Here is a 25,591-nt window from a genome sequence, read left to right as displayed (position 1 = left end):
AGGAGGTTACAGTGGGGGATCATACAGTGTTTGGGGGGCACTTTTGTTGCCATCACACTTTATGGCTGCAATAAAAGGCGAACTTAGGGACTTCAATAGGAGGAAAATTACTTGGTAAGGGCTGTAAAGTTGTGAAGTAGGCTGTTCTGTGACCCAGCCGAATATAATTAGGGGTTTTTTTTCTGTTTTTTTTGGGGGGTGAAGTAGAAATTCTTACTGACGTCACTATGTCCCTCTGCAGCCACCATACACGCAACATATTACAGCACATGGTAATGCCGCGAGTGGCCGCCAGGTGGCGCGCCCTGTGCGCAGAGTCAGGCCGCCGGGCGGAAGAAGCTTCTGGAAGAGCCTGGAAGTGTCAGCCCTGCACAATATAACGTGCCGGGGCGGAGGCGGAGACTCACACTCACAGGCGCAGACCGGGCAGGATCCCTACGGCCGGGAATAGGTAGGTGGTGCACGCTCCGGCGCATAATACTAACGCTACCGGGGCTGTATGTCAGGCTGGTAAAGCAGGGAGTAGTTCTGGGACTACATGTCCCGGCATGCTCGGTTTCTAGTGAGCACTGGGCGCACCAGTGATGTACAGGCCCGTATTCTTCTCAGCCCCACTGTGCTGTGCCCGCTGTGCGGCTCAGCCGGATGTAGTCAGTGACGTGTGCGGTGCATCCTGGGAGCTGTAGTTTTTCTTCCAGGAAAACGTGGCTAGTGCTGTGATTGGGCACGAGGGTTATATAAGAGGGTGGGGTGAAGGGTCATGGTGCACACTGCACAGCAGACTTCATGAGTTTGCAGCAGTTTTGCTTTCTGGCATCACACACAACCTGCAGCCCCATTGTATGCCTGGTTCTTGTTTAATGTGAACCTGCCACCAGATTTTATATGTGAACTCAGACTGGTGGCTGTGCTGTATTCCATAAGGGGGAATATTATCCCGTCTCCCCCTATACACCACCAAAAAATGTTCTTATATTTCCCTGCGCTGTATGTAAGACCGGCCGGTCCGGTGGATGTCAATCCCTCTCCGCCACTGATCGCCGTCTTTTTTCTCTGATTGACGTGGATGACACCTCCTGCATAGTCTACATAGCCGGATGAAATTTTGCACGTACTGACTTGCGCATGCGCACTTTGCTCTGCCCTACTGCTGGCAGAGCCTGAAACAGAAGTGCACATGCGCGAGGTGGCATGTGCAAAGATTCCTCCGGCTATGTAGACGATGCGGGAGGTGTCATCCACGTCAGAGGGAAAAGACGGCGATCAGTGGCGGAGAGTAGGGATGGGCGCAGCCACAAGGACGCCCATTGGACCGGCAAGTCTTATATACAGCGCAGGAGAATATAAGAAGGGATTTGGAGGCTGTACAGGGGGATAATGCACACCGTTATGGAATGTAGGTTCCCTTTAATTCATTACAGAAGTTTTGGTGCAGTATCCTGTTCTTACATCGGGGCAGGGTCTTCAGCTCTGCCGCAGCCCCCTCCGCATCTGTATGGTCCTCTTTTTAATTTTGCAGTAGTACCGCCCGCAGTAGGGTCAGCGCTTGCACACATTCATATAGTGGGGGTATTCATCAAAAATGGCATTGTGGGTGGCACAGGTGTAGAATCAGAGCTCAGCCCAATCACTAGCTGAGATCTCAATTCGTGCATGCGCTGCCACCGGCGGGAAATTGCACCAAAACTTCTCTAATGAATTAAACCAGAACTAGCCAGCGGATCTCCGCACTCCAGGTATCTAGTAAGTGTTTCAGCCCCGCTATGGCTAAAGGCTGCTTTACACCAGACAATCTATCGTGCGATAGATCGTTGGGGTCACGTTTTTTGTGACGCACATCCGGCATCGCTGGCGATGCCGGCCTGTGTGACACCTCCTAGCGACGCAGTATCGCTCACAAATCATGAGTCGGGTACTGCTCGCTAGGTTCCATAATATCGTTTAATTTAGTTGACCATCGTTTCCGTGGTAGCACACGCCGCTCCGTGTGACACCACGGGAACGATGAGCAGCTCACCTGCCTCCCGCGGCCGCCGCCGGCTCTATGTGGAAGGAAGGAGGTGGGCGGGATGTTTACGTCCCGCTCATCTCCGCCCCTCCGCTTCCATTGGCCGGCGGCCGTGTGACGTCGCTGTGACGCCGAACGTCCCTCCCACTCCAGGAAGTGGACGTTCGCCGCCCACAGCGAGGTCGCATGAGAGGTAAGTATGTGTGACGGGGGGTTACTAACTTTGTGCGACACGGGCAGCGATTTGCCCGTGACGCAAAAAGGCCGGGGGCGGGTACGATCGATTGTGAAATTGCACAATCGGTCGTACCGTGTAAAGCAGCCTTATGGTTCTCTTTAGGCGACGTCCTTGTAGGTCCCAACTGTGAAACAACTCACATGTCCAAGTCCATGATGGGCACAGAAAAATCACCTCTCGTCTGATGGCACCTGCAGCTCTTCTTTTCATTAGCCGGCCTGCAGCTACATTGCGTGGCTATTTTTCCAAAGTGTCCCAGGAGTCCTTTTTCAACATAGCAATACAGGGCCGCATGTTGCTTGTACTGCTGTGCGGCGCCTGCGTGGCCCAATCGTGTTCCCATGGCTGTAGCGTCTCCAGACTTGTCTCCCATCGAGCACATCTGTGTCGTATTGGTCGGCAATTACACAAGGAGCTGCCAGCAGAGCATCTTGATGATTTGTCCAAGTGCATTGAGTGCAGAACAGTCCTCAGACAACCACTAATAACATCACTGAGAGCAGCCGAGGCTGTAAGTGCCGGGATTTCTGCTCATGCTCCATACTGAATAAATCAAGATGTTTTATACATTATTTTAATCATTTGCAGATCAGTAGTATGTAATTAAGAAAAAAATAAAAATTACCCAACATGGCTGTTTAGTCTTTTCACAGCATGGGGGGCTTCCAATCACAGCCTGCACACAATGTGATCAGCCCTACAACCTGGTGTTATGGGGGTGGAGGGGCACAGCAGGGGGCTGCCAATCAGTGTTTTCCTTTCTTCTCGGATATACAGCACTGTACACATACTGCTGTCGCTGTTACCAGCCCCGCTCACAATACCAGATCTCTATTTCACATATATTAATGACAATAATCAAACCGGCTGCATATCAGCCCTATGGGGACATAAACTCAATTTCCCTTTTTTTTTTACCTTAAATTTTTTTAAAGGGAACCTGTCACCAGCTTTTTGCCTTATAAGCTGTGGCCACCACTAGTGGGCTCTTATATACAGCATTCTAGAATACTGCATATAAGAGCCCAGGCTGCTGTGTAGAACATAAACAACACTTTATAATACTTACTTAATGGTCGCGCTGTGGTGGATGTGGTTCATATGGGCGTCTCCAGTGCCGGCGCCGCCTCTTTCGGCCATCTTCGTCCTCTTTCTGAAGCCTGTATGTATGACGCATCTACGTCATACACACTCGCTGGTCCTGCGCAGGCGCACTACAATACTTTGATCTGCCCTGCTCAGGACCTGAATGCCGGCGACTGTGTATGACGTCGGGCGTGTCATGCACCTCGGCTTCAGAAGGACGATAGAGGCGGCGACAAAGATGGCCGAATGAGGCGGCGTCAGCACTAGAGGATGAAGACGTCCATTTGATCCACATCCACCACAGCGACCGATTTAGGTGAGTATTATAAAGTGATTTTTATGTTGTCACAGTGGCCTGGGCTCTTGATGAATGTTAGAAGAGCCCAGTGGTGGTGGCCGCAGTTTATAGCGCAAAAAACTGGTGACACGTTCCCTTTAAATGGACTGTGTCAGCACAGAATGACTGTTCAAACCCAGCACAGGCGCATCGTGGCAGGGATAATTGTTTATGTGCGTCTTCTATCTTTGCCCTCTTAATTTTTTGACAGCTCTGGCTTCATAGAGAGAGAGGGGAAGGTGTATATAAATGTTTGGCCCCCGGCATGATGCCCCGAGCAGCTGTGCTTGGTTTGATCAGTCGTTCTGTGCTGACAGAGCCCTTTAATTGGGTTTACACTAACTGAAAACTGTTCTCGAAGTCAAAAGTATACGTTGGGAAAAGCTCCTGTCATATTCTTCAATGTTCCCTATAGACGGAGGCCAAAATAGTGTCCATCTGGCAGATATAGATTTCTGTACCGTTTCTCCTGTATGGGAGAGCACATCAGACCTGCTCAGATGGCCGCCGAAAAACAAAAGCATAAGTGCAGACGTGTGATGGACATTCTCTTGCAATGGTGCACAGATGCTCCGGCATCCATCCAGCCTGTGGCCATCGTCAGCGCGCGGTGCTCCTAACAGGAGGCTCAGACGCTGTGTGCACTTACTCCATGTGATGTGTCCCCAACACGAAGGTGAACACTGCTGACGAATGGATCAGTGACTTGGTCTAATGCTTGGAAACCTTTGCCTTTTTTTTCTGTTGCAGACTGTAGATCATCACCATGGCTGACGAAGAAGGCAGACAACATCCGCACAGTCTTCAGGGCTTGCTGCATATGGCCATCGAAGCTGGAACAGAATCGGGAGGTGAACCCCAAACTGGACAGATGTCACAAGAGGTACAAATCCCGTACAGTCCTGTGACCCTATAAAGTAACATGGAATAATCCGAAGTGCCCATTAAAGGCTTTATTTACTAGAATAAAAGGGCAGAATACTAGGAAAAAAATGGCTGCCCCCGTATCCTCTTCTTATAGTTGCAACCATTTTGTCACTCTTAATATAAGGGAATACCAGATGAATGACAAAATGTGGAGGGGGGAGGAGAAACCCTGACTCTGGGGACCCCTGGTAAAACCTGCCGCTTGTTCCCCTGATGTTAATAGATGGGTTCTGCACTTATGCGCCGATCAGGATACCTAGTCCATGGCTCACCCTGAACGGGGCTGTAGGTAGTTATTGGACGGGATGTGCACTAGTCAACCCCACTAAGTCCTAAAGAAGACACAGAGGAATGCAAATGGACAACTTATCTTTGGGAGAATGACAGCAACATATAACATGTTATGACAGGAGATTACAAGCCAACTGCTTGCAATCTGGACAGTTTAGGAGTAAAACACTATCACCGGCAACAAACTGAGGGGTACAACCGGTATATAAAAACATAGGCAGTGGGTATAAGGATTTGCAGCTGAAAAGGTCAAGATGTCCGCAGGGTCTTAAAAGGAAAGAGTTAATCCTAACAGGGAAGATACATAGAACTCCATTCACACCAGACGAGAAAGAATTGAATATCAAGGAGCAGCTTATGCAGCCAAAAGCAGCGATCGTCTTCAGCCGGACACAACTGGGTTGTCCGACAAGCATGACACACTTTCACTGATTTTATAAAATGGTTCTGAAGATCCATTGGATCACAGGGATCCATCGTAGGGACTACGTTCCCTATAATCACTGAAAGCCCACTTAGCCTCAGGGGAACACTTGCTATCTGCCCATAGAGGTGACCTGACTCCTATTTCGGTATTCGTGGCTATGTTGTAAGGGCAGATGTGAATGCGGATTCACTAAGAACGGTGGGAGTCAAAGGCCACCTCAAAGCAACCCTCTGCTTAACCAGTGGGTAGAGTCACCTGTGGACCAGGGTAAGGCTAGAAGCACACTGTGTCTGTGCACTTACCATACAGTATGCATCTGATGGATGCTCCCCAAATCTGCAGAGTGTATACACCAGGAATGACCCGTGCTGGTGTACAGTATACAGTCAGGGCCAGAAATATTTGGACAGTGACACAGGTTTTGTTATTTTAGCTGTTTACAAAAACATGTTCAGAAATACAATTATATATATAATATGGGCTGAAAGTGCACACTCCCAGCTGCAATATGAGAATTTTCACATCCAAATCGGAGAAAGGGTTTAGGAATCATAGCTCTGTAATGCATAGCCTCCTCTTTTTCAAGGGACCAAAAGTAATTGGACAAGGGACTCTAAGGGCTGCAATTAACTCTGAAGGCGTCTCCCTCGTTAACCTGTAATCAATGAAGTAGTTAAAAGGTCTAGGGTTGATTACAGGTGTGTGGTTTTGCATTTGGAAGCTGTTGCTGTGACCAGACAACATGTGGTCTAAGGAACTCTCAATTGAGGTGAAGCAGAACATCCTGAGGGTATGTGCGCACGTTGCTGTTTACCTGCTTTTTACCTGCTTTTTTGCTGCTTTTTCTTCTGCGCTGTTTAATGCCAAAATGGATGTGTTCTTCTATTCAAGCAAAGTCTATGGGAATTTGGGTTTCTTGTTCACACTATGTTGTTCAAAATGCTGCCTTTTTGAGGCAGAACTTTGGTCAAAAACTCAGCTTTTCAAAGAAGCAACATGTCAATTGTTTTTGCCATTTGGGTTTTGCACTGCAAAGCTGAGTTTTTGACCAAAGCTCTGCCTCAAAAAGGCAGCATTTTGAACAACATAGTGTGAACAAGAAACCCAAATTCCCATAGACTTTGCTTGAATAGAAGAACACATCCATTTTGGCATTAAACAGCGCAGAAGAAAAAGCAGCAAAAAAGCAGGTAAAAAGCAGGTAAAAAGCAACGTGCGCACATACCCTGAGGCTTAAAAAAAGAAAAAATCCATCAGAGAGATAGCAGACATGCTTGGAGTAGCAAAATCAACAGTCGGGTACATTCTGAGAAAAAAGGAATTGACTGGTGAGCTTGGGAACTCAAAAAGGCCTGGGCGTCCACGGATGACAACAGTGGTGGATGATCGCCGCATACTTTCTTTGGTGAAGAAGAACCCGTTCACAACATCAACTGAAGTCCAGAACACTCTCAGTGAAGTAGGTGTATCTGTCTCTAAGTCAACAGTAAAGAGAAGACTCCATGAAAGTAAATACAAAGGGTTCACATCTAGATGCAAACCATTCATCAATTCCAAAAATAGACAGGCCAGAGTTAAATTTGCTGAAAAACACCTCATGAAGCCAGCTTAGTTCTGGAAAAGTATTCTATGGACAGATGAGACAAAGATCAACCTGTACCAGAATGATAGGAAGAAAAAAGTTTGGAGAAGAAAGGGAACGGCACATGATCCAAGGCACACCACATCCTCTGTAAAACATGGTGGAGGCAACGTGATGGCATGGGCATGCATGGCTTTCAATGGCACTGGGTCACTTGTGTTTATTGATGACATAACAGCAGACAAGAGTAGCCGGATGAATTCTGAAGTGTACCGGGATATACTTTCAGCCCAGATTCAGCCAAATGCCGCAAAGTTGATCGGACGGCGCTTCATAGTACAGATGGACAATGACGCCAAGCATACAGCCAAAGCTACCCAGGAGTTCATGAGTGCAAAAAAGTGGAACATTCTGCAATGGCCAAGTCAATCACCAGATCTTAACCCAATTGAGCATGCATTTCACTTGCTCAAATCCAGACTTAAGACGGAAAGACCCACAAACAAGCAAGACCTGAAGGCTGCGGCTGTAAAGGCCTGGCAAAGCATTAAGAAGGAGGAAACCCAGCGGTTGGTGATGTCCATGGGTTCCAGACTTAAGGCAGTGATTGCCTCCAAAGGATTCGCAACAAAATATTGAAAATAAAAATATTTTGTTTGGGTTTGGTTTATTTGTCCAATTACTTTTGACCTCCTAAAATGTGGAGTGTTTGTAAAGAAATGTGTACAATTCCTACAATTTCTATCAGATATTTTTGTTCAAACCTTCAAATTAAACGTTACAATCTGCACTTGAATTCTGTTGTAGAGGTTTCATTTCAAATCCAATGTGGTGGCATGCAGAGCCCAACTCGCGAAAATTGTGTCACTGTCCAAATATTTCTGGACCTAACTGTAATTGGTCTGTCCCAGGAGCCCTGCCCTGTAGAAGCCTCCATGCTGGTCAATGTTCCCATGGTGCGCTGCATTCATCACACCAGTCATATAAGCAAAGTGTAGATAGATGTGACTGGTCCCGTGTACCCCGATCGCTATGCTTTGGTCTGGCCTGTACATTGTAGTGGACAATCTATAGGCTTCCGGTCTCATTAATTAGTATAGGACTCGTACACGATGAGGCTCCAATGGCGGCACATCACAAAAAGCTCTAGTACTGGAGGTCACTTACTCCAGATAAGCCATTTCTTTTGTTTCCGCTGAAGTCTTCCGGAATCTGAGAAAATCTGTTATTTTACCGATGTGCGGATTAATAGTTCTCTGTTTGTTCTTTGGGAGGGTGGAAGATTTTTAGTTTCTGCCTAAGAAGTTTGTTCCAAGGTTAGATCTGGCACTTTCTCAGTATTAATCATTGCCGCATTAGGTCGGCCATGTAGGATCTCAGCCAAAATGTGTATTATGTTAATGCCCCGTCCTGGCCAACCTCCATGTGGAATTTAAATAGGAATTATGTTTACAATGGCTTTCCGTCTTATCCGCGTGCTACATCCCATTTTTCAGCTTGTCTTTGACAGTGCAGCGCGGCAGTCTGCTCTCCAGAATTTAATCCTTTGTTCTCCCAAATTCCAATCGGGGCTATAGCAACCCCGGATGCTTTTCTCCATTACGCTTTTTGGTTTTGTAATTTTAGGAAAGAGCCATAGCGCTAGTTAAAGGGGTCATCCTGCATGTGTGCGTATGTACCGTTCCAGCGTGGCCACTCTGGTGATCCCTGTTGCTATCCATTTGGTGTCTATCCTTGTGACCACTTCTGTACAAGATCCCTAATGACTGCAGCAAATCACATGGGTAGGAGAGATGGAAAAAGTCGATATAATTGGGTTCACGTGCACTGTTTCCCAGGACCTTGAGCTGCCCCCTAAACCATCCGCAAGCCGGAAATGGTCAAACATTTTTGGATTATGCGCTGTCCGCATGAGAAAACGGGCCACACCGAGACTGATGTTGCCTTATATACAGGTCATTGTGGAAAACATGCACTAGTCAGGTCCAATGTACGGACCCTACAACCTGTACACCATATGTGACATCTATAATTTTTGGACATAACTGGTCCCATAAAGCCAGTGGCCATTAGAACATGGTCAAAAGACCCCATATATATCCATGTAATGTCATCTGGACCCACCAAGATCGATGCGTTTGGTTGACAGTTTAGTATGTAATGGCTCTGACAGATGAAGTTGGGAGATAAGGATCTGGCATTTCCAATTTTAGCACCAGAAGAATCGAGTAGCTCTTCTCTCAAAGAAAACAGGAACAGAGGGCTGAGCGAGCACTACTGTGTATAGAGGACACAAGCCAAACAGTGCTTAACAGGGGGCTTAAAGGGAACCTTTCACCAGATTTAGTGATTATAAGCTGCAGCCACCACCAGTGATCCCTTATATATAAAGCATTCCGGAATGGTGTATATAAGAGCCCAGGCCGCGCTATAACGTAAAAAAACACTTTTATAATATTTACCTAGGGGGCGGTCCGGCTCCGATGGGTGTCGTTGCTCTCCGTTCCTGTGCCTCCTTTCTGCTGTAGTCTCCGTTCTCCTTTTATCCAGCACAGGCTGGCATTGCGCTCCTGCGCAGGCGCACTTTGATCTATTCTGCTGAGGGCAGATTAAAGCAATGTAATGCACATGCGCGAGGAAAGGTTAAAGAACGCCCACGTATGCGCACTACAATATTTTTATCTGCCCAGAGCAGCGCAGATAAAAGTGCGCCTGCGCAGGACCTCAATGCTGGCCTGTGTGTATGACGTAGGACATGGGCTTTAGAAGGAGGACAGCGATGGCTGCAGAGAGGAAACGTCAGACCAGAGAGCAGCGGCACCCATTGGACCGCACCGTCCCATAGGTGAATATTATAAAAGTGTTGTGTTTTTTTTTAGACGTTATACCCCCGGCCTGGGCATTTATATACAGTATTCCAGAATTCTGTATATAAGAGCTCAGTGGTGACAGGTTCCCTGTAAACTCTTACCAGGTTTCTGTACATAGTTTTATGATTTGTTCATTTTCACTCGCGGTCATGTGGATACCCCCAACATTTGTTGTTATTTTGCTTTTGGTGTAATGTTTGCACAAGAGTATTAAATGTTTTTATTTTGTCCCACTTCAATTTTTCATTGTGACGGGTGCACAGGGGGGAAATAACCCCCTGGGTGATGATTGCCAGATCAGATTTATGTAGCAGCATTGATAATTTTTGTAAATAAAAATGATTCTTCAATCATTAGGGTTGAAATCAGCCACTTTGACCAACGTCTATATCTAAAATGCATTTTTTATAATTATTATTATTATTATTATTATTATTATATTATTATTTTTAATATTTATTTACAAATGTCTTAGAAACTGCCAATAAAAAAAATAAAATATTTTTACATTTTTTTTTTATGGGTGGTTTCTAAGACATTTGTAAATAAATATTAAAAAAAAATCTATGAATAATAAAAAAAAACCTATAAAATATAAATGTATACACAACATACAATGCAAAGTGATAGAGAGAGAGTGATGGAACATGTTCACAGTAAAGGGAAAAAAAAAAAAATATTTACAAACTGTCTTAAAAACCACCCATAATAGAAAAAAAAAATTAAAAAAAAAAAAAAAAATATATATATATATATATATATATATATATATATATATATATATATATATATATATATATATATATATATATATATATATATATATATATATATATATATATATATATATATATTTTTTTTTTTTTAATTTTTTTTTCTATTATGGGTGGTTTTTAAGACAGTTTGTAAATAAATATAAATATTTTATTTTTTTTTTTCCCCTAACTGTGAACATTTTCCACCATTCTCTCTCTCTCACTCTGCATTGTATGTTGTGTATACTATACAGTTATATTTTGTAGTTGTTTGTTTGTTTTTTATTTTTTTTTTTCCTCCTTTTTTTATTTCTATTCCCAGTGTGTTTGTTGGAAAATAACATTTTATTTCATTTGCATTCCTCCAAATTTTGTAACTATCGGACCCTAAATTGGCCATCTGGTATGTTCTGCGTCTCCGGCCCTGATACAGGAGCATTATGTCATTTTTCGGTACTTACCAGGCGCACAGATAAGTGCCCTCATGCTTCTTGCCGTCCTGTGATTTTAAGCAGATGGAGACCAGGAGAGTGCGTGCCCTGCAGAAGCAGATTCATTTTCGGCTTTTTAGATGGTGGTGATATAAAGCAGGGTCGTTCTACGTAAACAGCGGAGAGCGCGGCGAGGATCCGTGTGCTGCTCCTACAGATGATTAATTGCTCCTGCCCGGCCCCTGATCCGGGAGAGCCTCGCTGCAGCTACAAGGTTTACAATGCCTTAATAGTCTAGATCCGAGCGCTGCAGATGATCGGTGAAGCGCACCATAATCTTTACTTCTTATAGCGGCATTCATGTAAAGTACAGTAATTAGCTGGTGTCTGGTATGGAGAATATCTGCTTGACCGAGCCGCACTAAATCTGCATCTGAAGGAGTTAGTGATTAATGTAATGAAAATTTCACTGAATGGCGGACAATTCTTGAAAGATTTGGATTAAGGATCTTACCGGTATTTTGTTTGCTGCGTAAATATTGGGCAGTGCTGGGGGCTTGTGTGGCAAGCACTGAACAACACTATGCAAGATACCCATTCATATCAGTAGGGACAACTGTTAGAGGGGTGGGGGGCTCTCGGTCAGATCTGTCACTCAATGTTATCACATTTTTCCTTCTTCTGCCCAATCCTGTGTTAGAGGAGACAATGGCTACAAGAAGCTATGAGCAGTGCATTTTCCGGCCAGGCAGATGAGGTTCAGCAAATGAAGGAGTGCCTGAAGGAACTAAGCAGCGAAGCAAGTGACAAAGCTGGGGAAGAGCGGAAGGAGAAAGCCCTGGAGTTACTGGCAGACCTGTGTGAAAATCTGGACAATGCTTCTGGTGAGATACATGATGAGATGTTTTAATTGTAACACATCAAGAAATGTTCAGGATTCCTCTAATTAAAATGTCTGTTTGGAGCTTCGTTATTCTTTAGGATGGGTCATCAATATCCAATCAGTGGACCCGATCAGGTGATTGAGGAGGTCACGGCACACTGTTATTAGCACAGCGCCATAGATTGTGTAGTGGTCCTGAATGGTACTGCATGCCCTCTTTATTCATTTTTATGGCAGGGTCAGCTTGCAGCAACATTGCTCTGCTGTGGCCCCTTAAATCAGAAAATTAGTCGGGGTGCTGGGGGTTTGATTCCCAACTGATCTGATGTTGATGCACAACCTTAAAGGGAACCTGTCACCACTTTTTTGCCCTATAAGCTGCGGCCACCACCACTGGGCTCTTATATACAGCAGTCTAACATACTGTGAATATAAGAGCCCAGGCCGGGGGTATAACATAAAAAACACTTTATAATACTCACCTAGGAGGTCGCTCCAGTGCACAACAGTCAGATGAGTGTCTCCATTTTCCGGGACCGGCGCCTCCCCTTTCGGCCATCTTGGTCTTTTTTTATTCTGAAGCCGGGGTGCATTACGCATCTATGTCATACACACGCGCCAGCATTGAGGTCCTGCGTGGGACTGGCGAGTGTGTATGACCGCAGCTTATAGGCCCAAAAGTGGTGACAGGTTCCCTTTAAGGGCTACTCTTCAATCTAAACCTTTTTCCCATTTAAATCAATTTTGTTTTTTGCCTTTTAATTTGTTGTCCTATTTCCAAGACCTATAACTTTATTGCTCTTTCGGCATAGCCATATCAGAGCCCGTTTTCTTTTGCAAGATGAGTTGTAGATTTGAATGACACCATTCACTTCACCATATAATGTACTGAAAAAAAAATAGTAAAAATATCTAGGCAACTATTGCAAGCAGAGCTAGTTTCTACTGGAGAAAAAGGTACTGCCGGGTGCCTGCCACATAACAGGCGACACACGCCCTGTATACAGCAGGCTCCACTCCTGAGCCCGCTTTATACACGCAGCAGTCACATCGGCCATATATGCACAACAGCTGTAGCAGAGGGGTTTCAAATAAAAAAAAAAAATTGGTTTGTGTTGCCGTTTTCTCAAACTCAATTTTTTTTTTTTGTTATGGACCTTTTTAAAATAATAAAAAAATGTATGCAGTATTTTTCAGACTATAAGACGCACTTTTTCCCCCCAAATGTTGGGGGAAAGGGGGGGGGTGCGTCTTATAGTCTGAATGTAGGGCTGCTGGGAATGAGGGTGCTGCGGTAGAGCGGGTCATCGGGGGCATGTGCAGGCTGTAGCAGCCTGCAGTGAACACGTGTGCCCGCTCATTTCATATTCACGCCCATCATCCCGCCCATTTCTCAGCGCTGACAGGTGGGCGGGATGATGGGCGGGGCATGCGCGCATAGTAAAGAGCCGGCCTGCGTGATCACCCCTGACAACTACAGCCTGGAGTGATCATGTGCGGCTATATTCACTGCCCCCCGCACAGCATCATCAGCGCGGGGGGCAGTGAATCAGTACAGTATACTCACCCGTCACCGTTCCCTTGCAGCATCGCGATGTTCTCCTGTCTGCCAGCCCGCTGATGTGTGTAGAGAACGGTGAGCACAGCGATGAACGTCATCCTCCCTGTCGCGCTCTCCATACACATCAGCCGGCGGCAGACAGGACAACATCGCGATGCTGCAGGGGAACAGCTCCACACAGGTCAGCGGCGCTGCTGCTGGCAAAGACAGGAAGACGAGCGATGCTGCAGGAGTGAGGAAAGGTGAGTATAAACGTTTATTTATTTATTTTTATTTTTTTTCTGTGCCATATGATACAGGCAATATACCAGGATGGGGGTATATTATGAGCAGGATGGTTATATATAGCAGGATAGCGGTATATGAGCAGGATGGGGTTATATAACAGGATAGTTGCTATACCAGGATGGGGGTATGTAGCAGGATGGGGGGCATATATACAAGGATGGGGATCATATACAAGGCAGGAGGATCCTTACCAGGATGGGGTACCTTAGTAGAGAATTTGGGGACATTACCCCCACAACAGTGTCAGCAGCAGATCCTCGCCCCATAAGTGTGTCATGACCACATTTTTTGCTTAAAATTTTATTTTCCTATTTTCCTCCTCTAAAACCAGGGTGCGTCTTATAGTCCGAAAAATACGGTGTGTGTGTGTGTGTGTGTGTGTAATATATAATTTTATAAGCATGCAAAAAATGACGTTCACAATCTCCTATGAAGCCACCGCGCAGGCGATCTGTACAGGTCCGTCCTCTGGGGTACTCACTGATCAGAAGACTAAATATGCGCTATTGCTTGCTGTGGCTCTTTCACTACTTTCCCTAGACCGTGACGCTGCTGGCCACGAGCCATGGAGGAAGCTACCCCAATTCTTAGGCCACTTTCACACTGCGTTCCTCTCGTAGTAGACTACGTCTGGGTGTCCACCTCCAGTAAGCGTCTACTCTCTAAAATATTTCACGGCAGAGCACATGGTGCCTCCGTCTGCACCATTATAGTCAGTGACCCGGTTGGCGCATACATCCGAAACCCTTTTTATTTATCGTTCCTTTGGGAGACCCAGACCATGGGTGTTTAGCTTCTGCCTCCGGAGGACACACAAAGTACTACACTAAAAAATGTAGCTCCTCCTTCTGAGCTTATACACCCCCTGGTGAGCAGACCCAGCCAGTTTATCGCTTTGTGTTCAGGAGGCATACATCCACACATGCATTCTCATATGATTTTTCCCTTTTGGAATGAGTTTGAAGAACTGTGGGTCCACGTCTGTACCCCCGGCATGTCCCTTCTCACCCCACTGTGTCAGCGGTGTTGTAAGGTTGATTCCTAGGCTGGAGCCTTTACATGCCGTGCTCCTTCACCATCCCTCCTGGGCTCTGGCTTGAAGTAGGAGCCAGCACGGTCTCCATGCCTGGCAGGAGACCGGTCTCCATCCGCAGCCCTTCAGGACCCTGCTGGACCGGAGCACTCATCCCCAGGGACATGGCCCTGCGTCTCAGCAGCTAAGTACCTGAGACGTTTATATTTGGGGGTCCCTGTGCTTTATTGTTGGGGGAGAGTGTGCTTATTGTATTTTCTGACATTTCCGGCGGGTTCTCTAGTTGTCGCCCGAGAACCGCGCCGATGGTGCCTGCGCGTCGGCCTCGCCGCTCAAATTTAGGCCCCGGCTTCGCCGGAGGCCTAGTTTCGTTTCACTGCCCTAGCATGTCACTCATGCAGAGGGACAGCGCGGCTCCTCCCGGCGGCCGTTCTGCACAGGGGAGGGACACTCCCCACTGCTGTGCGTGTCTCCTCCCTTGTAGGTCTCTATGGCTCTCCAGATCCTGCTCTTCATGCAAGTCCCGCCCCCTCTCTTCGCTCCGGCGGCCATTTTCTCAGAGTTCTCTCAGCGTTGGTCTGCGTTCTGCATCCCTGCTGAGGTGCTGTGTTTGGGGGTCCGGGCTTCGGGATCTGGAGGGCACACAACACCGCTCAGCACAGCGGTCTGGTAAGCCACAACCGGCTCTGGTTGTGGACCTCTGATATACTCTCTGGGGTTCATTCTCTGGCAGAGCCCCCACTCCAGCAGCATTTCTCACACGAGGAGCAAGGCTCCAAAGCTTTACTCTGTATGCGCTGCATGTAAGCTCCTGCTGCCTGAACCGAGCACCTATCCACATTGTGATGCCTGCTCTAGCTTGGCGGTGCCACAGCCTGGAGTCTCTCCCCCAGTGGTCTCTCAGGCTGCTCCTGCTCCTGTGGCTGAGCCCCCGGCCTGGGTAGAATCCTTTTCTAGGTCTATCTCCCAGTCTTTTGCTGAGTCCATGGGACTTCTGTCCAGGACTTTGCTGAATATGCATCAGCCCCCCTCACAGGGTGCCTCTGCTGCTAGGGCCCTCTCAGGACCGGAGCTCACAGAGGATTCATCATCAGGTCCCAGACCCCGTCCTCCTAAGAAGAGACGTAGGGTTCCCTCTCCCTCCTCCTCCCGCGGCTCTGATTCAAGAGCGGACTCGCAGGATGAGGAGGATGCCTTTACAGGGGGCTCGGAGGCTAACTCCATGTACCCCATTGATCTGTCCGAAAGTGACTCCGATCTTAGTGACTTGATTGCTTCCATTAATTCTGTTCTGGATCTCAATCCGCCAGTATCAGAGGAGCAACCCTATCTGGCAGAAAAGCACCAGTTTACCTCGCCTAAGAGGGCAAAGAGTGTGTTCTTTAACCACTCCAGTTTTCAGGGCGCTGTGTCCAAGCCCAGGGCCTGTCCTGACAAACGCTTCCCGAAGCGTGGTTCTGATGACCGTTTCCCCTTTACACCTGAGGTGGTCAAGGAGTGGGCTCAGTCCCCAAAGGTAGACCCCCCGGTGTCTAGGCTCTCAGCCCGGACTGTTGTGTCGGTGGCTGATGGCACCTCCCTTAAGGATTCCACTGACCGCCAGATTGACCTTCTGGCCAAATCCGTATATGAAGCAGCGGGGGCCTCGTTTTCCCCGACTTTTGCAGCAGTGTGGGCTCTCAAAGCCATATCTTCTTCTCTAGAGGAGATGCATTCCCTCTCCAGGGAATCTATGCCCGAAATGGTTGCCTTGACTTCCCAAGCTTCAGCTTTTTCATCCTATGCCATGTCTGCCATGCTGGAGGCTTCTCACCGCACTGCGGTGGCTTCGGCTAATTTCCTCGCTATCCGCAGGATCTTGTGGCTTCGAGAGTGGAAGGCAGATGCTTCTTCAAAGAAGTACCTTGCTGGGCTCCCTTTTGCTGGGTCCCGGCTGTTCGGAGAACAGCTGGATGAAATTATTAAGGAAGCTACTGGCGGGAAGAGTACTTCCATGCCACAAACCAAAGCCAGGAAACCTGCCCAGGGTAGGAATCAGTCGAGGTTTCGCTCCTTTCGTTCCTCCAACTGGTCGTCCTCTAAGCCCTCGGCCTCGTCCACTAACTCAGCCAAGGACCAGAAATCCAACTGGCGCCCAAAAGCGCGTCCACAGAAGACGGCAGGAGGTGCTGCCACTAAGGCAGCCTCCTCGTGACTATCTGCCCGCTCCAGCAACGTCCTTGGTCGGTGGCAGGCTCTCCCACTTTGGCGACGCTTGGTTTCAACACGTCTCCGATCAGTGGGTGAGAGATATCATCTCCCACGGCTACAGGATAGAATTTTCTTCCAGTCCGCCAAACAGATTTTTTCTCTCAACCCCCCCCCCCCCGCCCCCCTGCTCCAAGGCCGCCGCCTTCTCACAGGCCGTGGCATCCTTGCAGGCCAACGGAGTAATTGTACCGGTGCCCGCCTGGGAACGGTTCAGAGGTTTCTACTCAAATCTCTTCCTAGTCCCCAAAAAGGACGGTACTTTCCGGCCCATCCTGGATCTCAAGCTTCTCAACAAGCATGTTCAGGTGCGGCACTTTCGCATGGAGTCTCTGCGATCAGTCATTGCCTCAATGACCCAAGGGGATTTCCTGGCGTCCATCGACATCAGAGATGCCTATCTGCATGTGCCAATTGCAGTCTCTCATCAGCGTTGGTTACGTTTTGCAATCGGAGAAGATCATTTCCAATTTGTGGCTCTCCCCTTCGGGTTGGCCACAGCCCCTCGGGTATTCACCAAGGTCATGGCTGCAGTGATTGCGGTTCTGCACCTACAGGGGTTGGCAGTGATCCCTTATCTGGACGACCTTCTAGTCAAGGCTTCATCCAGCGCAGATTGTCAGCGGAGTGTCTCGCTCACTCTCGCCACTCTAGCCCAATTCGGGTGGCTGGTCAATCTTCCCAAATCCACTCTGACTCCGACCCAGAGTCTCACGTACCTAGGGATGCAGTTCGAGACTTTGCCGGCACTTGTGAAGTTGCCCTTAGTCAAATAGCAGTCCCTCCAACTGGCAGTGCACTCTCTGCTGAGGCCCCGCTGTTATACCCTCAGGCGTCTGATGCAGGTGCTGGGTCAAATGGTGGCGTCAATGGAAGCCGTCCCCTTTGCCCAGTTCCATCTGCGCCCCCTGCAGCTGGACATTCTCCGCTGTTGGGACAAGCGGCCTTCCTCCTTGCACAGGCTAGTGGCTCTGTTGCCACAGACCAGGAGCTCTCTTCAGTGGTGGCTTCGGCCCCTCTCTCTGTCCCAGGGGCGCTCCTTCCTGGCCCCGTCCTGGGTGATACTCACCACGGATGCCAGTCTATCCGGCTGGGGAGCGGTATGTCTCCACCACAGAGCGCAGGGCACTTGGACTCCGTCCGAGTCAGCCTTTTCAATCAATGTGCTGGAAACCAGAGCCGTGCTTCTAGCTCTTCTAGCTTTTCACCACCTGTTGGCGGGCAAGCACATTCGAGTCCAGTCAGACAACGCGACAGCGGTTGCCTACATCAATCACCAAGGCGGGACACGCAGCCGCCTGGCAATGTTGGAGGTACAACGCATCCTTCAATGGGTGGAGGACTCCAAATCCACCATATCCGCAGTCCACATCCCAGGCGTGGAAAACTGGGAGGCAGATTATCTCAGCCGTCAAACCGTGGACAGTGGCGAGTGGTCCCTGCACCCGGCAGTGTTTCAGTCAATCTGTCGCAAGTGGGGCACTCCGGACGTAGACCTAATGGCATCCCGTCACAACAACAAAGTTCCTGTTTACGTGGCTCGCTCCCACGATCCTCAGGCATTCGCCGCGGACGCTCTGGTTCAAGACTGGTCCCAGTTTCGTCTGTCCTACGTGTTTCCCCCTCTAGCTCTCTTGCCCAGAGTCCTGCGCAAGATCAGAATGGAGGGCCGTCGAGTCATCCTCATTGCACCGGACTGGCCCAGGCGAGCTTGGTATCCAGACCTGCTCCATCTGTCCGTAGAGATGCCGTGGCATCTCCCGGACCGTCCAGACCTTCTCTCGCAAGGTCCATTTTTCCGCCTGAATTCTGCGGCTCTCAAATTGACGGCGTGGCTCTTGAGTCCTGGATTTTGACGGCTTCTGGTATTCCTCCTGAAGTCATCTCCACTATGACTCGGGCCCGTAAGTCTTCCTCCGCTAAGATCTATCACAGGACTTGGAGAATTTTCCTATCCTGGTGTCGCTCTACCGACCATCCTCCTTGGCCTTTCTCCTTGCCGACCCTTCTGTCTTTTCTACAGTCCGGTCTGCAGCTAGGTCTGTCCCTCAACTCTCTCAAGGGACAAGTCTCAGCTCTGTCTGTTCTGTTCCAGCGGCGTCTCGCTCGGCTGGCTCAGGTCCGCACCTTCATGCAGGGCGCGTCTCACATCATTCCGCCTTACCGGCGGCCCTTGGATCCCTGGGACCTTAATTTGGTTCTCACGGTTTTGCAGAAACCCCCCTTTGAGCCTCTTAGGGAAGTTTCCTCGTATCGTCTTTTACAGAAAGTGGCCTTTCTGGTGGCCATTACTTCCCTCAGGAGAGTCTCTGATTTGGCTGCGCTCTCTTCGGAGTCACCTTTTTTGGTTTTTCAACAAGACAAGGTGGTTCTCCGTCCGACTCCGGACTTTCTTCCTAAGGTGGTCTCTCCTTTCCACCTTAACCAGGACATTACCCTACCTTCCTTTTGTCCGGCTCCTGTTCATCGCTTTGAAAAAGCGCTGCATACTCTGGATCTGGTGCGTGCTCTCCTGATCTATGTGTCTCGCACCGCTGCACTTAGGCGGTGCACTTCTTTTTGTGCTAACCACAGGTCGGCGCAAGGGTCTCTCTGCTTCTAAGCCGACCTTAGCCCATTGGATTAGATCGACCATTTCGGACGCCTACCAGAGTACTCAGGTGCCTCCCCCGCCGGGGATCAAGGCACATTCGACCAGAGCTGTCGGTGCCTCTTGGGCTTTTAGGCACCAGGCTACGGCTCAGCAAGTCTGTCAGGCTGCCACTTGGACTAGCCTGCATACCTTTTCGAAGCACTACCAAGTGCATGCTCATGCTTCGGCAGATGCTAGCTTGGGCAGACGCATCCTTCAGGCGGCTGTCGCCCATTTGTGAAGTTAGGTTCTGCCTACTTCTTAGTTTTTCTGTTTATTTCCCACCCAGGGACTGCTTTGGAACATCCCATGGTCTGGGTCTCCCAAAGGAACATAAAGAAAAAGAGAATTTTGTTTACTTACCGTAAATTCTTTTTCTTATAGTTCCGTATTGGGAAACCCAGCACCTTCCCTGTTGCCTGTTGGCAATTTTTTCTTGTTCCGCGTGTTCTCACCGGCTGTTGTCGTGGACAGAGTCTCCGGTTGTTCCGGCTCTTGCTCTGTTCTACTTGTGGGTGGCTATTCTCCTTCAGCTTTTGCACTAAACTGGCTGGGTCTGCTCACCAGGGGGTGTATAAGCTCAGAGGGAGGAGCTACACTTTTAAGTGTAGTACTTTGTGTGTCCTCCGGAGGCAGAAGCTAAACACCCATGGTCTGGGTCTCCCAATACGGAACTATAAGAAAAAGAATTTACGGTAAGTAAACAAAATTCTCTTTTTTTTGGGGGGATCGGACGAATCCTCCAACTGGAGCACTGAACAAGAGAGGAACGCAGTGTGAAAGCGGCCTTATGCTGACGACTACTTTTCATTGAGAATTGTTAGGATGCCACTGCCTGTTGGTTGTTGGATATTCGGATACAATACCAATGCTTATTTTATGTTGCATCGCTGCCTTTATAGGGCTTGATGGTAATGCAGCATGCATTTTTTTTATTTCTTTCTTTTAATATGACCTTTTTGTTTATTTTTTTCCCCAGATTTCTGTAAGCTGGGCGGGATGAACCTGATGCTGACCCGTTACCTGAGCTGCCCTGAGGCTGCGCTGCGCTGGCGGACCGCGGACCTGATCGGCATTTGCAGCCAGAACGTGCCCTTCGTTCAGGAGACTGCGCTGAGCCTCGGCGCTGTGAGCAAACTGTTGAAATTGCTGGACCTTGACAGCAGTGAAACCGTTAGAATAAAGGCACTCTTTGCCATATCATGTACGTATGTTTCTCTCCTTTATTAATATGTATTGACTGACATGGAAGAAGAAGGTGCCTAATGTGATCAAAGGTGACCAGGCCGGGCACCGAGTCTTGTAAGAAGGTACTGATATACGTGAAGCTTGAACACTAACCTCTGTGTCCGGACAGGCTTGGTGCGGGAGCAGGAGGCCGGACTCGCTGAGTTTGTGAAGCTGGACGGCTTTTCCGTGCTGATGCGTGCCATGCAGACCGATATATTGAAGCTGAAGATAAAATCGGCCTTCTTACTGCAGAATCTGCTGATCAGCCATCCGGAGTACAAAAGTAATAGTAATGGGAACGTTTCCCTGACCGTCCTCCATGCATCTGCCACCATTAAACATGCATTCATTATTCAGGAAAGGATTGGAAAACCCATTTTATTTACCCTATTATGAAATGTTTAACAGAGGGAGGACATGTTGGGTGTACTTACTTACTGATTGTAATAGGGAATATGACACTTGCAGTTCAGCAAAGGACTTAGCAAAGGACTTCAATTTTCACAAAAATAGAAAACTGGGCAGAGGGATATTTTACTTATATAAGTGTAAGCTGTAACTAAAGTGTAGTGTGATGGTAGAGATGAGCGGATCGATACTCCGGATTCCAGTACAGGTCAGTGGTACCTGGACAGGAGGCTGCGGATCTGTTACTTTCCGGTCTCCCTGGTGATGCATTTGGTTTGTCAGAGCTGGCACAATGTCATCTCTCCGATATGACACACAGATGACGTTGCTGTCATGGGGGTGTCACGTGTGACAGACAGTCATGTGGTTTCTGGCCATAGAAGGTCACAGCGTTTGGCTGCACAGAATGCCTCCTGACTTTCCATTGTTCCTGCTGTCAGTATTCATTGGTATATGTAACTTTCCTGCTGGATTCATCTCTCTCCTTTTGGACCCAGCAGGAGCTTGACTTCCACCTAGATGCTGATTATCAGCATTATCTTGGTGCTTAAATAATCTCTTCCTTCCTTTTGACTTGTGATGGTGATATATTCAGTTCCTTCAATCCCAGGTTGCAAGCAGGTGGCTTGTACTCCTCTGTGATATCGTTGCTGAAAACTTTGCTGAACTTCTGCTTGAGTCCTCTAATGATATGTAGTTCATGCTTTTCCTCCTGTATGTCCCCCTTGTCTCTTCTATAGTGTTTAGTGGGCTTGATGAAGCGCTCATCCCATCCCAACCCTTACCTGTCCTTACAAATCACCATCCCTTTTTAGGGACCAGCATTAGGGATACCTAGGGTCAGGCATCCGACTCAGTGCATAGGTGGGATACCTAGGTTCAGGTATCCAGCTTGGCACATAGGTGCAGAACCTATCTAGGGTGGTGAGGGACCCCAGGGACCAGCAGTAGGTTTGGTCAGGAGTCACCATCTTCCCTTTTACCTAGACACAGGGTTTCCCTCCTCTTCTGCCATGTGCTTGGTACTTCCCCATACCTAGCGTGACAGTTGTGCCAGCCTTAACCAATCAAAACCATTGCTAGGAACGATGGAAGGTAAGAGGCTTCCGCGCCTCCTGTCTAGCCGCCAGGTACACCGACCTGGAACGGAGCAAATTGATCCACTCATTTCTCTAAAATACTTATGCATGTAAAGCGCCACTAATTCCACAGCACTTTACAGACATTGCTGTCCCCATTGGGACTCACAATGTAAACTTCCTATTAGTATATCTTTGGAGTGTGGGTAACCAGACAACCTGGAGGAAACCCATGCAGACACCTTGCACATGTTGTGTTGTTGTACTTCGTGGACCCCAGAGCTGAAAAGCAACATTGCTAACCACTGAGGAACTGTGTTTCCCGAATAGGAAGTAATAGATGGTCCCCGTTCTTTTTATTACGTGCTATATAAAATTAATAATAAATTGCACATCCTCTCCTTTGGATCCCCCTCTGTCCCGCTGAGCGGGTCCCCCACCACTCTCCTCACTAGTCAGAGCTTGCCTACCATAGCGGGAAGCATAGCATCACCACTGCTGCCACTGATTGGCTGTAGCAGTAATGTGCCGTCAGTGCAAGAAGAGAATAGAGTAGTGGGCAACCAGACAATGGGAATGAGGGGCAGTGGAGAGTCCAGGAGTGAGCATGTGCCACTTTATTTTTTATTGCTGCACAGTCACGCCATATAGTGACCAAAATAAAGGGGGGGATGCTTTCTCAGGAAAGGTTTCATTTAGGCAAATATTTGCACCCGTCCAGTTATAAATGTCACCACATTGTCTTTGTGTGCAGCTACCTTGTGTGCCATGGGGATGATCCAACAACTGGTTTCTCTGCTTCGGACGGAGCACAGTCCCTTTCATGAACACGTCCTCTCCGCTCTATGCAGGTAATTTCCACATTTTCCATTTTGAAATGAATATACAGTGGAACCTTGGTTAACGAGAACAATCCGTTCTGGGACTGTGCTTGTTAACCAAGTTACTCGTGTAGCAAAGCAAGATTTTCCATAGGAAATCATTGCAATGCAGACAATTCCTTCCACAGCTTGTTATATGTCCCCTCCTGGTCCCCTATTCTATCATTCCACACACATACAAGCACGCACGCACACACACTTATTATGCTCACCTTACCTTCCGTTCCCTCGCCGATCTCCTGGATCTTGTAGTCCGCCGGTACAGGATGTGTATCGGGTAACCATCGCAACCAATGCCGGAACTTCCACTGCCAGCGTGCTGACGTCAAAGGCAGGAGCCGCTTGCCTCTGATTGGTCAGCGCGCTGCCTTTGAGAAGTGGCTGACAGCGGAAGTTCTTCCCTCGTCGCAATGGTTGCTGATACACATCCTGTACCGGCGAAATACAAGAACCATGAGGCCGGCGATGGAATGGAAGGTAAGGTGAGCATAATATGTGAATATACGTGTTTGTGCGGACTGTAAGAGTGGGTCAGAGCGCGGTGGATGTACGGAACCGGAAGCGTGTGCGGTGAGTATTTTGCTCGTACAGCAAAGCTTGCTTGTAAAGTGAGTTACAAATTTACAGCAAGCTTTGCTCGTTAAGTGAAATACTCCCTAACTGGGTTACTCGTAAACCGAGGCTCCACTGTATTCATAGCACAACTTTCCAGGATTCATTTTCTGTATTCAGGATGCCCATTATTTTTATATATATATATATATATATATATATATATATATATATATATATATATATATATATATATATATATATATATATATATATATATATATATATATAATTTAAATCTTCATAATGTGGAATTGATTTGATTTTTGCACTTGATCATCTATTTGCTAATAAACTGAGTCATTTTATTATTCTTTCTAGTATAGATGCCTTATGCAAATCAAGCTGGAAGTGCTCAGAGGGCGTGGCAATTCACTTGGAATTGGCAGAACATTGACCTGCCTCATGTGCACTTTCTACCTGATGTGGTGCCTACAGTAGATTTCTAATGACTGGCACATGTATATAGCATATGTAAAAAATGTGCCGACGGATTCCCTTTAACCCTTTCACGACATATGATGTACATGTACGTCATATGTTCTGTTCCTGCCTTTGACATGAGCTTGCACACAGAGCCTGCTTCTTTCCCCGCACATGAAGGCTGATTTATTGAGCCATCATCTGCCTTTAATAGCAGTGCTCTGCCCGTAGCTGTTAACCTGTTATATGCTGCTTTCAGTCTGATGGCAGGGGGTGTGTCATTTCTTGTGCTAATCGGCGCGCCTGTGATGTGATTGCAGCGCACCAAAATGTTGCCATGGCAACTGAGGGGCTGTTGTTCACCTGTCCCTATGAATCTCCTGTGAAATCTAGCCAGTGGCTGGCATTCATGGGCGATCGTGATTTCTACTGTACATAGCAGTGCTGATGCACTGCACTGTATAGCAGAAGGATTTGGATGATCGCAGCTTAAATTCAAGGAATGATGGAAAACAAAATAAAAAAAAACAACCATCAGTTCAAATCACCTCTGTTTTTGCCCCCATTAAGAATAAAATAATAAAAAATACACATTTGCTATCACTGTGTTACTACTAAGTCTATCAAAATATAAAATAAATTAAATAATCTGATCGGTAAATGGGGTAACAAGAAAAAAAAAAAACATCTAAAGACCAGAATTGTGTTTTGTTTTTTGTTTGTTTTTTTTTTGTTTGCTGCAAAATTGCACTGAAATGCATAAGAGGCAAAAAAACATTGCATCTACACCAAAGTGATATCAGTAATAGCATCCACTCAGGGCAAAATAATATAAATCATCACACAGCCCTATATCCCAAAACATTAACATACAGGTCTCGGACAATGGTGACAAAAGATATAGATAGCTAGATATATACACATTTTGAAATATTTTTCACCACGGTTGGAAAAAAAATCTGTTTGTCTTTCTCCCAGTCTCTTTCTAGCTATCTGTCTGTCTCTGTGTGTCCGTCTGTGTCTATCTCTCTGTCTCTGTATCAGTCTGCCTCTATCTCTGTGTCTGTCTCTTTCAAACTCTGGGTCTGACTCTTTCCCCGGTATGTCTCTTTCCCCGTCTTTTTCCCCTCTGTCTCTTTCCCCGTCTGTCTTTGTCTTTCTCTATCCTTGTCTGTCTCTCTCTCTCTCTCTCTCTCTCTCTCTCTCTCTCTCTCTCTCTCTCTCTCTCTCTCTCTCTGCCTCTTTCCCCGTGTGTCTTTCTGTCTGTCTGTCTGTCTCTCAGTCTATGTCTCTGTGTCTGTCTCTCCATCGACATCATATTACCTCACACATAAGCTTCTTATACTATGAATGTCCTTTGTT

At 47.4% G+C, this 25,591-nt stretch overlaps 1 protein-coding gene across 1 annotated transcript in view; it reads left to right on the top strand.

The window, feature by feature from the left end:
* Window positions 1-299: 299 nt before the first annotated feature.
* Window positions 300-25,591, top strand: part of HSPBP1 (HSPA (Hsp70) binding protein 1) — a 29,663-nt gene continuing 4,371 nt past the window's right edge. Inside the window, exons 1-6 of the mRNA XM_075329020.1 lie at window positions 300-451; window positions 4,420-4,552; window positions 11,653-11,836; window positions 20,576-20,800; window positions 20,954-21,109; window positions 23,068-23,164. Of these exons, the coding sequence (XP_075185135.1) occupies window positions 4,436-4,552; window positions 11,653-11,836; window positions 20,576-20,800; window positions 20,954-21,109; window positions 23,068-23,164 (779 nt within the window). The 5' untranslated portion in view covers window positions 300-451; window positions 4,420-4,435. The remainder of the gene's footprint in view (window positions 452-4,419; window positions 4,553-11,652; window positions 11,837-20,575; window positions 20,801-20,953; window positions 21,110-23,067; window positions 23,165-25,591) is intronic.

This window comes from Anomaloglossus baeobatrachus, chromosome 11 (assembly GCF_048569485.1).
Source record: "Anomaloglossus baeobatrachus isolate aAnoBae1 chromosome 11, aAnoBae1.hap1, whole genome shotgun sequence".
NCBI lineage: Eukaryota > Metazoa > Chordata > Amphibia > Anura > Aromobatidae > Anomaloglossus > Anomaloglossus baeobatrachus.
The sequence above is the reverse complement of the archived record's forward strand: the minus strand, read 5'-3'. Positions and strand labels throughout refer to the sequence as shown.